The sequence below is a fragment of the Cajanus cajan genome, chromosome 9 (assembly GCF_000230855.2).
Source record: "Cajanus cajan strain Asha chromosome 9, NIPB_CcT2T_4, whole genome shotgun sequence".
Classification (NCBI taxonomy): Eukaryota; Viridiplantae; Streptophyta; class Magnoliopsida; order Fabales; family Fabaceae; genus Cajanus; species Cajanus cajan.
Window position 1 is genome coordinate 29,855,165 of NC_138525.1, and position 16,409 is coordinate 29,871,573.

Consider the following 16,409-nt stretch of genomic DNA (forward strand, 5'->3'; position numbering starts at 1 on the left):
TCATTTTAATTTGAGAATGTTAGATTCTCACTCATGAGTATATAAAAAACTATTACCAAAAACAATAATTTCATATGTTATTTTGATAATTAAAAAAGTCAAGAGTGAGAAAACAATAATAGTTTAATAATTAATTAGAAAAGATTATTTTTTTTAATAAATAGTAAATGTAGAAGCAGCGACGTGGCAAATGTGGAGTTCGTGATTCGTCCAAATGCTTCAATCTTCGTTGTTTTTCAAGGAATATATAATAACACATCATTAATTAAATTAATTGAAGTAAAACAAATAAAAGCATAAAAATAAAAATCTGGATATGTTACAAAACTTAAAACCCTAACCCATTCAATTCAATGCAATTCTAAAAATTTTCACAATCCCTTTCTATTTATTTTCTCTCCGATCTTCAACGAGATTTTAAGGGAACACTCGTGTTGTTGAGCCTCGCCGGTCCTGCATTTTTCTTTTGTAGAGAGGAGGTTCCATTTCTTGCAAAAAAAAAATAAAAAATAAAAAATTATTATTTTGTTTTATTTTATTTTTGTGAAATTCATTTCTAATTGGTCAACGGTGGGTTTCTGATTTATGAAATTGGCCTTGTTTCTGATCGCAGGGGGAGGCCATATTCGTGAGATTTTTGTTAGAAAGATGAAAAACACGGAGAGAATTGCGAATTTGGCTTTGGCGGGTTAGTTGTTATTTTTGTTGTGTGGTTCTTGTTGGTAAATTTTCTCTTGCTTTTCTGCTTCGATGATAGATCCTTCGATTGCTATTTAATTAAAAGTAAACTTGTGTGGACATTAATTTTGGGGTGTAAGAGTGTAATATATGCTTAATGTGGGTGAGTTCATTTGAAACGTGTATGGTGGCTGAAATTACAATTTGGGTATTTTAGTGCAGTGCAGTTGCTATAGTTTCTTATGGGACTGTTCAAAATAAAGGGGTTTGAGTTTAATGTGGTAAGTTGTGGGCTTGAGTGATTGGAAATGTGATTATGGCACTACAGGATTTAAGAAGGTACGAGGTTTAGATGGTTGTGCTGTTGTGGGTTTGGGTTTTCCATGAGTGAATCAGAGGCAAGTGATGTTTGTTATATGCCTTTGGAGTTCTTTGTTGTCTAATTTTAATGTATCTGTGAGTTTCAAAGTGGAATCGGTTTTTTGTTCCTGAATTCTTTCATTGTTGTCCACCCTCTGGTTATCTCTTGTGGCAGGTTTAACCTTAGCACCTCTTGTTGTGAAAGTAGACTCAAATGTAAATGTTATCTTGACTGCTTGCCTCACTGTGTATGTGGGATGTTATCGTTCCGTCAAACCAACTCCATTTACTGTAAGTAGTGGCTTTTATCCTCACTGTCTCTGTGTTGCACTTTTCAAGTCTGACTTGTCATGTACTGACTTATCTTCATTGTGCTGTGTATAATAATGCAGGAGACGATGTCCAATGAACATGCCATGCGATTTCCCTTTGTTGGGAGTGCAATGTTATTATCACTTTTCTTGCTCTTCAAGTTTCTATCTAAGGACTTGGTCAATACTGTATTGACAGGCTACTTCTTTTTACTCGGAATTTTTTCTCTGTCGTATGTTCTTTTCTTTGGGCAATGGCTCCCCTTTGTGAAATAAATGGCACACTTATAATAATGTGTGTTTAAATTATGTTGCTATTTTATCTTACCTTCATTCTTCTTTGTACAGGGCAACATTATTACCATCTATCAAACGTTTTTTGCCCAAGCCTTGGAATGAAGACCTCATAGTCTGGCGTTTTCCATATTTTCGTTGTATGTAATGTCTTTGCCTCTTCTATTTCCCCATACTCTTGCTTTGAATAATTTATCTGTTAACTGTGGTTTCAGAAATTATATATTCTTGTTGTATATAAATGCATGCCATCTCTTATAGTGCATTTGTGCTTCAAATGCTGTAACTTTATCCTTCCCTTTATATTGACAATATTTTCATGTTCTGGTACTCTCTTGCTATATTACGAGTTTGGAATCAGTTGTCCCCTTCATGTGTTGTTTCATGGAAATTGTATGTGTTAGTACCTTTTAACTACTTACACAACATTATTATTATTATGCAAATTCTATTTGTGTCCATAAATGAATTTTAACCTGTCCTTTAAATGGGACAAATAATTGGACCTTGTAGAAACAGATAATGCTAAATGCTTAATCTTATGTATTCCTCATGGTCTTGTTATGACAATTTAAAGCAAAGTCATTTTCTTATTATCTTAATAATTGGGCTAGGTGGTTCTAGTTACTATCTACTTTGTTTTCAATTCTTTTTGACTTGTATAATCAGATTGAGGGTTGCATGAATTTTTCATTCTATTGCAACATATTGTACTGAGTTGGAGGAGATAACTCTACAATGATGCCTCCATATTGCTTGACTTCTACTTCCTGGGCATCTTGGGAAGATGTGATATTTATATGAATATTATGTGTGTTCTTTGTTTCTTTTTCTTCCTTTTCTGACCAAACATGTGAAGTTTATTAGCTGCTGTGTTGTTGTTTTCTTAATGAGCATGTTTTTAAATCATTTACGATTGTCACATTGTGTCAAAGAATTTACATTTTACCTTTCTGCCTATTTGCACTTGATCTAGTTGACATTATCTTGCTTCTATCATGCAGAATGATATTTTTCATTACACCTTTCTTACACAGCTTTGGAGATTGAGTTTACAAAGTCACAGATTGTTGCTGCAATCCCTGGAACCTTTTTTTGTGTGTGGTATGCTTGGTGGAAACATTGGTTGGCAAATAATATATTGGGTCTTGCTTTTTGTATACAGGTTTGGTGCTTAACTTTTTACCTACGTGTATTTGTTTGAATTCTATTTTCTTGGTATAAAAGAACACCTTTTTAGAACTGATGTGGTTAGTATTCTTTGGATACCATCTTTTGAATGTCATGCATAATCCAAACCAGGAGATGGGACAAATAAATATGCATACTCCTAAGAGAATGGAGTTGAGAAAGAAATTGAGATTATCAGTCAATATGTTTTGTTACTCACATTCAAATTGTAAGCAGTGAAATGACCCCAATGACTCAATATGTAATATTTACAGGGAATTGAAATGCTCTCTCTTGGTTCTTTCAAGACTGGTGCTATTCTCCTGGTATGTATTTTTTTTCCTTTAATTATGGTTTTGGTACTTAAAGCCTTGTATTTATTTCAGATACAACTTTTTCCAAACATCTTGTTCTCTAACTCACTCACCCATCTTTTGGCTGCAAATATACCAAGCTGTTCTGCATTGTTTCATTCATTTATGATAATTTGGTATAAACAATTTTTCTTTATTGAATAAAAATGCCATGAGTTTATTAACTCGCCCCTCTGCCCTCCTGTGTTCCTGATTTGTATTGGCGCTTCTAGTTTATAGTTAGGCCTTGGTTGCAATAAGATTAAGTATTTGTTTCTAATTTGTTTTTTTATTGATTTATTTTGTCTAGATGGTCTTTGAATCTTTTTCTTTCTTGTGTTTTGCAGGCTGGACTCTTTGTTTATGACATTTTCTGGGTTTTCTTCACTCCAGTGATGGTCAGCGTTGCAAAATCATTTGATGCTCCAATAAAGGTTAAAATTTTAGTGAAATGATTTTATTTCCCTATCTTCATATGAAGTTTAATACACCCTTCACCCTTGATTACAAAACTAGAGACTTTTTAGTTTCAAAGTTATTGTCATTTTAGAATTCAAGACCTGATATATTTTTTTTTTCAAGTTATGTCCTCATTTGATAATTATGTGGATAATTGATTTCACATTATCTCAACTACGTACATTATTTCTCTTTCTCATCACCTACCATTTTTCTCTTCTATTCATTCTATTTTTCCATCTCTCTCTTTCTTTTAACTAAACCAATCTCCTATATTTCTCTGGATTTGCTAACGGTTCACCTTGACCAACCATCAACTTTTGATTAGGATCAATAGCTGGAAAGTATTTTAGGCAACCAAGATCTTTAGACTGAGATGTAAGACAAGATATGGAGGGGATGGTTCCAGAATAGTAGTCCTCATGGTTCATGTCCTTTTTCAATCAACTGACCCATACCATGTTCTTGTATTACAATGGAATTGGCATCAAAGGTTATAGAGCAATTTAATGATTTGGTTAATTGACTTAAGGAGATTAAATAAAAGCAAACTTTGGGACAAAAAGGATAGATTTTAGATTTAAGGAGGGAGTGAGAGAAACCTGACCAACTCCTTATGAGACAATTTTGGACCCATTGGCCAAGGTGATGAAGTGAGGAGTTTTAGATGAAATAGAATTGAATAAGGAGCCATCACCGGACATATGATTAGAAGCACTAGAATCTATTATCCATGGACCTTGACTCTCCACGGATTGAGAAATACTGGCTATTGAAGAACTAGGGACAGAAGTTGTCAGCATCTTGCTGTAATAGGTGAAAATGAGACTCACGGAGAAGATGAACAGTAGACCCACGATCCAAACAATTTGTAAAGAAGAAGCTGAGCCCCCGGACAGACTTGGAAGACGTCAGCAAATGCAGTGGAGGTGTCACTGAAGATGACAGACAGTGACTACTGATGATGAGGGACAACAGAGCGGGATTGAACCCGCTCTGATACCAACTTGAATATAGAGAGAAGTGTTTGAATGAAATATATTGTTTGTATCTCTCACATCTGAATATGTATATATATGAGAGAGAATACAATAAAAAAGGAACAGCCGTGTACAAAGAAAAAATATAAAATACAAAATACATAAATTAACAACATATAATCTAACAAAATTCAACCTCCAAAAAAATTGGGGGAAAAAGCTAAAATATTCAAAAACTCATTGAGTGGCTGGGTAATTTTAAGTTATTGTTAAAAAAAATTCATTGTGAAACCCTGTTAAAATTTTTGGTGGAAACTTGAATAACTAGTTAAATTGATGATAGTTGGGAAAAGTGTTTTACTTTAAACTGTAAAAAAAGCATTGAAAATGGAGTAGTTGGAAAAAAAGCATGGAATTTTATAATGCATTTTACGACTTAAATATATTGTGAAATGGTTACTTTGGGTCATTTTATTAATGCATATGGGAAGTTGGAGAAAACATATTAAATGAAATAAATAAGGGTGCTTTAGTCACAATATAATGAAATTTTACATCAATTTAATGATTTCTTTATGTATGTCCATCAACCTTAACCCTTTGTTTGAAAAGAAACAAAAAGAGAGGAGAGAGAAAATTTTGAAATTTGATTTGCAGAGAAAAAGGAAGGACAGAAATTTTTAATATTTATTTATAAAAAAAACAATTCTTCTCTCCATTTTCTTTATTTTCTCTTCAACCAAATATAAAAAAATGCATTATTATCCGTGTTTTCTATCCTTTATATTTTCTTTTCTCATCCAAACAGATCATAAAAGACAGTAGTTCTGAATGAGGGAGGAATACACCCTATACTATTTCATCTTAATATTAATTATTTCATTTGTTTGGCAGCTTTTGTTCCCCACAGCAGATTCTGCAAGACCATTTTCAATGCTTGGACTTGGTGACATTGTTATTCCTGGTAGGTTGAATCTTTTATATTGATGTATTTTCCTGTACTGTTGACAGCCCTCTTGTGAGTTGTAAATTAATGTTTAGTATTTGCTACTACTTATACACGTTATTCGGTTCTGCTAGGCTAAGGTAGGAAAATTTAAATATAATGGGATGGCAAGAAAGAGCTGTCCTCTGTTAATGTCTAGAAAGAGGGACGTAAACTGCTACAACCCTAAATAGGTAAAGAAGCAATTAGCCTCATAATCCGCTGTTTCGCTAGGTCGGGTCAGTTACATCTTTAAACCCCAAGATAAGAGATTTATTTCCTTCTCACCAATTTTTCTTCCATCCCTAGTTTACCCAAATAAACAAATAAGTTAAATATAAATTCTTGTGGTAATATCATCCTGCGTTATCTGGAAGTTCAAAGCTTTTCTCCTACTCCTAGTTTATTCATCCAGGTTTCATGATTATTCTAGTCGTCAAATTTGTTCATCTCCTTTTGATTACCTGCATAATGTTTAGTCCGTAGGTTTAAGAGAACATTATAGTTTGACTTTCAAATACTATTAAGACTGGTAAGGGTTAGTGTTAGGGAAGAAGGTAAAGATAGAAAAGCAACGATACAAACTGAATATAATTGGTTGATATTTTTTTAATATAATAACCTAATCCTATCTGTTTATACTTTATAGTAATAATAACAAGGTCAAGTGCCAGTACAGGCTCAACAACAAGAACCTGATGACCCTAATATATTCTAACACTGACAAATCTTAAACTTTATAAAAGTAGCAAACCCATGGACATATAACAACGAACACTGCCAACATTTAAAACAACTCAGCTGATCTCAACAAAAAACATAAGAAACTAATATTTCTTCCCCTTAAATAAAATAACCAAACCTTGGCAACACATTGAGACTTTTTGACTGGTCTTCAGAATATTGAGATGGGTATCACACACAACCCAGTAATGACCTCCTACCAGGTGTTCAAACACTGAATTGGGTATCATACCACCTAGTGACACAATTAGGTTCCTTTACTAGTGACCTGTGGTCAAAGTCTTCAATCTGTGAACCCTTGACTGGAAGCAAAAGAAAGATCCACAAATAACAAACTTCAAATAACACAAACTATGCCAAATAACTATAAGGCCTCGAACAAAACCAAACAGAGGCAGGGCAGCATTGAAACAGCAAATCCCAGGCCACTTAGAGAATTATCACTGACAAGACTTGAACGAACCAAGTAAAGAGGAAAAAAAAAATCAATTTTGAGATGTGGAACCAGCAGAGAAGACAAGCAAAAGTCCATTTGAGAGACTGTTGGCCCATGCAAACAAAGCACAGTGGGTAAGAAAGGAAGGAAATAGCCGGAAACACCCTTACAATGTGTTTGAGATGCCCAACAGTAACACCAAAAACTCCAGAAACATCAGAAGAAGCATTCACAACATATCCTAAAGAATCCACAATAAGGGAAGGAACAAAGGAAAATCCAAAGAGGATACTCATTAGAAACCTCAGCCATGAAGAAACATCAAAACTTTCTTGAATCATGTCCAGTGAAGATAAAATTGGGAAATAGGCCTAAAACGCAAAACAAAAGAATACATTCTGGAATAAAATCAGTTACTGGAAATTGGGAATGTATATGATTCTGGTCAGTTGATATATAGGATCCATTTTCATATCTGGAACTGAAAATCAGTAAATAAAATTATTTTGCTGTTACTTCTATTTATTACTGCACATTTTCTCCCTTCGTCAGGTATCTTTGTAGCATTGGCCTTGCGCTTTGATGTTTCTAGAGGAAAACAGCCGCAATATTTCAAGAGTGCATTTTTAGGATACACTGCTGGCTTGGCCCTTACAATCGTTGTGATGAACTGGTTTCAAGCTGCTCAGGTGATTGGATCTGTAGTTTAATTTATTCATTCTTTTTCTCTTGATTTGTTTTGATTGAAGGGGATTTTAACTACATTCTCAAATTCATATATGGGCTGGTTGAGCATGTGAACATGTCATGAATTTTCAGAGATTGATTTTCTCTATAAAGTTTTAACTTTTCCTTTTATCTTTGTTTCAGCCTGCTCTTTTATATATTGTACCTTGTGTAATTGGATTTTTGGCTGCTCATTGCATATGGAATGCTGATGTCAAACAGGTTTGTTTCGCTTCCTAATTTATCTTCTTTATGTTCTTGTGTCAATGTTAATCCATCATTTTAAATGCATCTGATTTGATCACAATTTTTTTTGCTGAAATATAGTATTCCATTTTCTTATTGTAACCATGTATATTAGAGAAGAGAATAGGATAATAAATACTTTTATTTGTTGTATTATTTACATGCATTCAAATGTATTTTTTTGTTTTATTTGCCAACACTTTAGGTTGGTTAGTCTTGTAGGCTTACTAACTCTCGAGTTAGTTAAGTCTGTTAGGCCTATATATGTAAGTGATACCTCTTGAGTATCACTATCGAATTCTCTCTTATTCAATAATATTTCCTTAGAAAATCTTCTTTCAATTCTTTCTCTCATATGGTATCATTGTAAGCACGGTTCTTTCCGCTTCTCTGCCCACATCTCCGTTGTGTCTCGTCTTTGTTGTTGCCCGCGTTCGTCGTGCTTCGTCTTTGCTGTTGCTTGCACGTTCGTCACGCCTCGTCTTTGTTGTTGCTCGCGCGTTCGTCGCGCCTCGTCTTTGCTCTTCGCTCGCGCTCTCTTTGTCGTGCGATTCTTTGCTTCTGGTTGTTTCTTGCTTCTGTTGATCCAATGGCTTCTGCTTCTGCTTCCTCTGATCATTCTGCTTCTCACACCTTCTCTCAATCTGTTACGTGCAAATTGGATGAAAAGAATTTCATGACCTGGTAGCAACAGGTCACTGCTGTGATCCGTGCCCATGATCTCGAACGGTTTGTTGTTAATCCAAAGATTCCGCTAAAATTCCTTACTGCTGAAGATCGCGACTCCAACAACATCAACTCTGCATACACGGCCTGGGATCGCAAAGATGCATTGCTCTTTTCTTAGCTTCTTTCGACATTCTCTGAATCAATTCAGGCTCGTGTTGTTTCCTGTTGGCATTCCTATCAAATCTGGGATCTTGTTTTTCAACACTTTCAGTCCCTCACCAAAATTAAAGCCACCCAACTGCGTCTTGAACTTCGCACGATCAAGAAGGGGACATAGTCGTGCTCTGAATATCTCCTTCGCATTAGCACTATCATTGAAACTCTTGCTTCGATTGGTACCCCTGTTTCACCCCGCGAACATGCTGAATGTATTATTGTTGGTCTTCCACCTGAGTATGACTCGCTGATCTCCACTGTCACTGCCTTTGTTAGTAGGGATGATATTCTTTCTCCTGCAGAACTCGAGAACATGATTCTTGCTCAAGAGGCTCGTCTTGACCAAGCGAAAATTGCTGTTCTTCAAGAACCTGTAACAATCAATCTTGCACAAACTGCCTCTGTTCCTCATGTGACTCCCAATGCCAATCTAGCCTTTCAACAACCACAGTTGACCCATCCTCAGCCCAATACGTTTCATAATTTTCCGGCTCAGTCTCCAGGTGGTTTCTCTAGCTTCCCTGCCCAGAACAGGGAAGGCGGCGGTTGTGGTCGCCGTGGTGGCCGGAATCGTGGTCCGCCTGTCCAATGTCAAATCTGTCACAAACGTGGCCATGAGGCTCCCGCGTGCTATCAGCGTTTTGGTGGTTTTTCCTTAGGCGGTTTTGGAATGCCTTTCAATCCAATGCTTGCCTCTTACCCCACCTTTGGCTCTGGTTCTGCTTTCCTCCTCACATCGGTGCGGTTCCACATTTTGGCTCTGCAAATATGCTTGGTCTTTCTGGCTAAGTCTCATGGCCTCCCTATTCCTTGGGTGGCTCCTTCGGGTCTGCTCCTTCTGGCTTTTACCTTCCACCACCTGGGTTCACCTTTCCTGCTTCATCACCTACTCAACAAAGCTATTCTGGTGCTACTTCCTCTATTCCACGTGCAACACCCACTCTAAACACAGCTACTGCATGGATCCCAGATTCTGGTGCATCCCATCATGCCACTCCTGATCCTTAACATCTCCTTCAGAGTGCTCAGTTTACAGGAGCTGAGCACATTGTTATGGCCAATGGCTAAGGTACATCTATTGCTTCAATTGGTTCTAATGTTTTTAGGTCCCCTGTTCATCCCTCCACAGTTTTCTGTCTTAAAGATCTATTACTTGTTCCTACTTTAACTAAAAATCTGATCAGTGTCTCTAAATTTTCCAAAGACAACAATGTCTACTTTGTGTTCTATCCTCATTCCTACTTTGTCAAATCACAGGATTTGAACGAGAAGATGGTCTCTATCATTTTCACCCAACACTTGCAAAGAATAACTTCAACTCTGACGGCATACCAAAGCATTCTGCTCCTTTTAATTTGAACCCTGTATTTTTGTTTTTGAACTATGTAAAAATGTTGTTTCCAACACTTATAAACAGTGGCATTTACGATTAGGGCATCCTCATCATGATGCACTAATCAAAGCTTTACACTTGTGTAATATTCGCATTCCTCATGTTAATAAAGTTTCTAACTTTTGTGATTCATGTTGCGTTGCTAAATCTCATAAACTTCCTTCTAAACCTTCCACCACTGTTTATTCTAAGCCTCTTGTTTTTCATGATGTTTGGGGACCTGCTTCATTAGATTGTAGTTGTGGTTATTCATACTTTTTGACATGTGTTGATGCTTGTACTAGATATGTGTGGATTTATCTCCTTCATCGAAAGCCCGATGTTCTTTCTCACTTTTTGAATTTCAAGGCACTTGTTGAAAAACAATTTCAAACTCCACTTAAGGCGGTTCAAACTGATGGTGGTGGTGAGTTTCGCCCCTTAGTTTCGTTTCTGCAACAAGAAGGCATCGTTCATCGACTCACCTGTCCGTATACTCATCATCAAATTGGCATGGTTGAAAGGCGCCATCGACATATTGTTGAACTTGGCTTGGCCATGCTTCATCATGCTTCATTACCACTCAAATTCTGGGATCATGCCTTCGTGATTGCCACTTACCTCATTAATCGGGTTCCTTCTTCATCCATTGGTCATCACTCACCCTACAAGCTGATTCATCACAAAGAACCTGATTACCAGTTTCTAAAAGTCTTTGGTTGTTCCTGTTTTCCATTACTCAGACCCTACAATCAACATAAAATTCAACCCCGGTCAGAGAAGTGCCTCTTCTTGGGCTACTCTCCTACTCATAAAGGTTATAAATGTTTAAGCAAGTCTGGCCGCATTTACATCAGCAAAGATGTCGTGTTCAATGAAGAAAGATTTCCCTACAATGGTCTTTTTCTCTCCAAATCCATTCCCTCTATCCCTGCCACCTCTGTCTCTACCATTCCATCTCTTATCAGCTCTCCCAATTTCTCCTCCTTTAACCCACCTCAACCTAATCTATTCGTGAGTCCTGCTTCCTCAGACTTTGGTCTCCTACACTCCCACTCTCCACCTGCTGATCCCCTTATTACCTCTCTTGTCCCATCTTCCAATCCCTCCTTTACCTCTGCTACCTCTGCTTCCGCTTTATCACCTGCCAGACCCCTCAATCTTCATCCAATGACCACACGTTCCAAAAATGGCATTGTTCAACCCAGAATTCATCCCACACTCCTCCTTTCTCATGTTGTGCCTAAGACAATCAAAACTGCTTTAGCTGATCCTAATTGGCTTGCTGTCATGCAAGTTGAAATCACAGCCTTACATGACAACAACACCTGGACCTTAGTTGCCCTGCACTTTGGCAGAAAACCCATTGGATGCAAATGGGTTTTTCGTGTCAAGGAAAATCCTGATGGCTCCATAAATAAATACAAGGCTCGACTTGTTGCCAAAGGTTTCCATCAACAACTTGGTTTGGATTTTTCTGAAACCTTCTCTCCTGTTGTGAAACCTGTCACCATTCGTATTGTTCTTTCTCTTGTTGTCTCCTTTCGGTGGCCTCTTCGACAATTGGATATTAATAATGCCTTTCTCAATGGCATGCTTGAAGAGGACATTTACATGTCCCAGCCTCCTGGCTTCGTTGATTCTGCCAATAAACATCTTGTCTGTAAGCTGCACAAATCTCTTTATGGCCTGAAACAGGCTCCTCGCGCATGGTTTGACAAACTAACGTCTGTATTACTCATGCTTGGCTTCAGCAAAAGCAAGTGTGATCCCAGCTTGTTCATTTTCTCAACGTCAGCTGTCACTGTTTTCATGCTTGTCTATGTAGATGATATTATTCTCACTGGGAATTCTCCTTGCTGCAAAAATTCGTTACCCAACTCAATGCTATTTTTTCTCTTAAAGACCTTGGTACCTTGGATTATTTCTTAGGTATTGAAGTTAAGCTCCTCTCTCAAGGAAAGTTGCTGCTTTCCCAAGACAAGTACATTATTGATCTTCTTACTAGGGTCAAAATGGAAGATTCCAAGGGCATCTCCACTCCTATGATTGGCGGTCAACAGCTTGCTAAAGATGGTACTCTATTTGATGACCGTACATTGTACAGGTCCGTAGTTGGTGCATTGTAGTATGCCACAATTACGCGACCTGAAATTGCCTTCAGTGTTAATAAAGTAAGTCAGTTCATGTGCTCTCCCATGGAGGAACATTGGAAAGTTGTTAAAAGAATTCTTAGATACCTAAAAGGAATTGTCGGTCATGGACTTGTGTTCTTGCCTGCAAAGCACACTACTCCTTTCAATCTCACTGCCTTTACTGATGCTGATTGGGCATCCGATCCAAATGATCGAAGGCCCACTTCAGCGGCATGTCTTTATCTTGGTACTAATCTTGTGTCTTGGTGGTCCAAGAAGTAGCTGCTTGTTGCAAGATCTAGCACTGAGGCTGAATATAGAGCCTTGGCTCAAGCAGTAACTGAAGTCTTGTGGATTCAATCACTTCTGAAGGAATTAAAGGTTCCCCTAAATACTCCTACTGTACTCTGTGATAATCAGAGTATCGTTGCACTCTCTCACAATCCTGTTTTACATTCACGATCCAAGCACATGGAGCTTGATATCTTTTTTGTTCGTGAAAAGGTGCTAAGCAAGTCCCTTATTATTTCGCATATTCCTACCCAACATCAAGTTGTGGATGTTTTGACCAAGGCCTTGTTACCTAAGAGATTTCTGCTTCTTCGCTCCAAGCTCAATGTTGTTGATTCATCTACTATGTTTCATCCCCCTTGAGCTTGTAGGGGGTGTATTAGAGAAGAGAATAGGATAATAAATACTTTTATTTGTTGTATTATTTACATGCATTCAAATGTATTTTTCTGTTTGTATTTGCCAACACTTTAGGTTGGTTAGTCTTGTAGGCTTACTAACTCTCGAGTTAGTTAAGTCTGTTAGGCCTATATATGTAAGTGATACCTCTCGAGTATCACTATCGAATTCTCTCTTATTCAATAATATTTCCTTAGAAAATCTTCTTTCAATTCTTTCTCTCATAATGTATAATTTACTTAAGAGTTTAAATTGAAGCTACCGTTTCTTTTTCCCATCAGGAAACAATAAAGTAGGGGGCTGGGGTGGGTTCAAGCATCGAAATCTGTTGCCCTCATTGTAATTCATACGGATAAAAAAAAAGTGCTTTTTCCTTAGTAACTAAGGTTGTACACTTACAATATAATCTTCTATCAGTTTCTAATAAGATGCAGAAAATGGTTCCTGATAGTGAGATAAAATTAAATCCTTAGCATATTATTTAAACCCAATAAACAGATTATGTTTTAATTTGACTCAGTGGCACTTTGAAATTGTTTACTCTATCAATACACGAGAAAAATGTCACAATTTTGTGGTGTCCAATGTTTGTCACTTGTACTAAAAGCTTCTTAAATGTTTTTCAAACATATGGCATCATATGGTTTGTCAAAATTAAATATAATAAACATTTACTTTTAACTAAAAAGTACTTGACCGTTGTTTTTACCTCCAGTTGCATAAATTTCTGAAGCAGATATATTCTAATTTATAGATGTTTATATTATTACGAAACCAATTGTTTTTTTTTATTTTTAAATTAGCTTACGAAGGATTCCAGATGTTTTAAATATGTATGATAGTAAATCAGGAAATAAAAGAATACATAGATATAGAAGATAGGCTTTGTTAACTACTCCATCCGTCCTAGATGTAAAATGTAAGACAATTTTTTAAATTTGTTTTGTCCTTCTTTATAAGAATCTTTTTGAATTGTCTCTTTCTTAATTGTTATTATTTTTTGACTAAAATACATTTAATTACTTTACAATAAATGTTATATAGTAATTAGATAAATTCATTCTCTCTTATGATGAGTTGCAATAATTTTAAGGGTAAATTTGGAAAAATAATAAATTGTTAACAAATTTAATGCTACTAACTAAACTTTCTTAATGGGTATATATGAATTGAAAGAGTCTTGTATTTAGGGATAGAAACAATACTATTTTGCAAAAGGTAACTTTCATGTTATAATCAGTTCTAAAAGGTCTGACGTATTCTCTATACTAATACCTTCGGTAAAAATTATTATGAAATGATTTGCAAGTTAGTGAGATGTGGTTGTGTTATTTATATGCTAATATTCAGTGATGTAGCTTAGCTAAGGCGTGACAACTTTTTACTTGTTTCAACTCAGTTATTGGATTTTGATGAGTCGAAGAGTGCCAAATCGTCTCAAGAGGATAGTGATGACACATCTAGCAAAAAGGTTGAATAAGTTGAAGCCCTTGCAATACCAATACTGAGTCATAGAAGAAATACTTGACTTTCTAGGTACCCATTACCCTGTAATGCTAAGTTATTCAGCTGCAACCTCTGTAAAGATTTTTATTGAGGAAAGTAACTAGTCTTATTTTCAGTGTAGGATTTTGCATTCACTTCTGAAGTTTGTTTTTGTGGCAAACTATTTTTGCCATTTTAAAAAAAAAGTTTTCTTACTGCTGTATAACTTGGTACATGGGCCTAATTTTGATAAGCTTCCAGAGGAAGGCATGGTTGTTTGATTCATGTAATGCCTCTTAAATCAGTTCTTCTGGAATATTTCTGCCTAGTGTCATTCATACATTTATTAATAATATATTGAGGAAAATGTTTGAAATATTTTATTATCAGCATGAATATATTATATTATTTTAAAGCAGGCTATGCCTTGGTCTGGACTTATTTGTTTAAAAGAAATGATACGATTTTTTTTTAAAGACATGTAGTGTGAATATTTTGATTTAAAAATATGTTTTGGATTTTGATTTTAATTGTGATCAAGTATGATATTATAAATTCTTAATTTTAATTAAATATTTTCATATTTACTTTATTTTGTATTTGAAGTATGCGGTTTGAGAATTTCTGTTATATCTCCCTAATTGATATATTATGCCCGGTGTACTAATTTTGAAGAACTACTGGTCCGTTTCAAGAAAGCAGCGTTGAATCCATATGATGATTTGGTTAATTATTCAAACTGGAATTAAGTCCAACACTAGTGCAAGGGTATACGAATTTTTGGTTAATTATTCAACTGGAATCACAAGTCGTGCAATTATTGGTTTGAGTTTTGGCACTTAGAAATTAAATTGAGTACAAGACATGCTTGAACGAGGAAAGTCCCACTAATCATCTAACGACTTGAGCTCAATAACCAAGCGAAACACTAATAAATACCCATAAAAGAAAAAATCATCTAATACTTAGGTACATAGAAACATTGCTCTATGGGATCTTAGAGAAACACTAATAAATGCAAGTATGGTTGGCTTTAGTAACCCAATAAAAAAGCACGTCATGTTTAACCCTCCTTAACTCTTACTGTTGAGTAATACTAATACCATGTTCTCTTGCAACTATTTTACTAATCCTCTTAAGTATACTGGTAATATCTTAAAAACATGCATCAAATGTGTAACTAAATATACATAGGGAATTGATGTTTCTCATTAAATAAACCGGCAGTCAGCCTCAATGAAGAAAATTAGTGAATAGCATTAACAATACATTAAATATATCAAATATTGAACATGTCAAATATTGCGAAATTTGAATTTGTTGCTCTTGATATTACGAAAAAGAATTATTTATCTTGGATATTAAATCCTGAAATATATTTAGATTTAATAGGTCTTGGAGAATTTATTAAAGAAGGAAACATAACATTTAACCAAGATAAGGCTAAAACTATGATTTTTCTTCATCATTACTTTCACGAAGGGTTAAAAGGTGAATCCTTACCATAAAAGACCCACTTGTTCTTTAGAACAATTTAAGGGAAAAATATGACCACCAAAAAATTGTAATTCTCCCAAAAGCTCGTTATGATTGGATGCATTTATGATTACAAGATTTCAAATCTGTAAGTGAATATAATTCTGCAATATTTAGAATTACTTCTAAATTGAAATTACGTGGAGAAAAAATTACTGATGAAGATATGTTAAAAAAAATTATTCACTTTTCATGCATCTAATGTGCTCTTGCAACAACAATGTCAGGAAAAAGGGGTTTAGAAAATATGCTGAATTAACTTCCTGCCTTCTTGTGATTGAGCAAAATAATGAACTTTTATTAAAAAATCATGAGGCTCAACCAACTGGTTTTGCTCCATTCCCATAAGTGAATGTTGCAACATATGAAAGACAAACTAGTGGTCGTGGTTGTGGTCACAGCTGTGGAAATAGTTGTGGTCGTGGTTGTAAAGGCAGTTGTGGTCATGGTTATGAGGTAAAGAATAATTTTTCACACTAGAAGTGGAAAAATAATGGAAAAAAATAATAAGGAAATGGATGGACATGGTAACAAACACGAGAAAAACAAGTGCTGTCGTTATGG

At 35.6% G+C, this 16,409-nt stretch overlaps 1 protein-coding gene across 2 annotated transcripts; it reads left to right on the forward strand.

Moving 5' to 3' along the window:
• Positions 1-315: 315 nt before the first annotated feature.
• Positions 316-14,692, forward strand: LOC109792165 (signal peptide peptidase). 2 transcript variants are annotated; one of them, XM_020351543.3, is made up of 12 exons: positions 316-479; positions 614-688; positions 1,214-1,329; positions 1,431-1,582; positions 1,698-1,783; positions 2,681-2,808; positions 3,089-3,139; positions 3,514-3,600; positions 5,500-5,569; positions 7,323-7,459; positions 7,641-7,718; positions 14,224-14,692. In XM_020351543.3, exons 2-12 carry the CDS (start codon positions 649-651, stop codon positions 14,302-14,304), a joined length of 1,026 nt encoding a protein of 341 aa, XP_020207132.1. In that variant the 5' UTR covers positions 316-479; positions 614-648; the 3' UTR covers positions 14,305-14,692. The 2 variants fall into 2 exon arrangements, with proteins under 2 accessions (XP_020207132.1, XP_082919241.1); XM_083063115.1 differs by lacking the exon at positions 316-479 and adding an exon at positions 896-1,076.
• Positions 14,693-16,409: the final 1,717 nt, after the last annotated feature.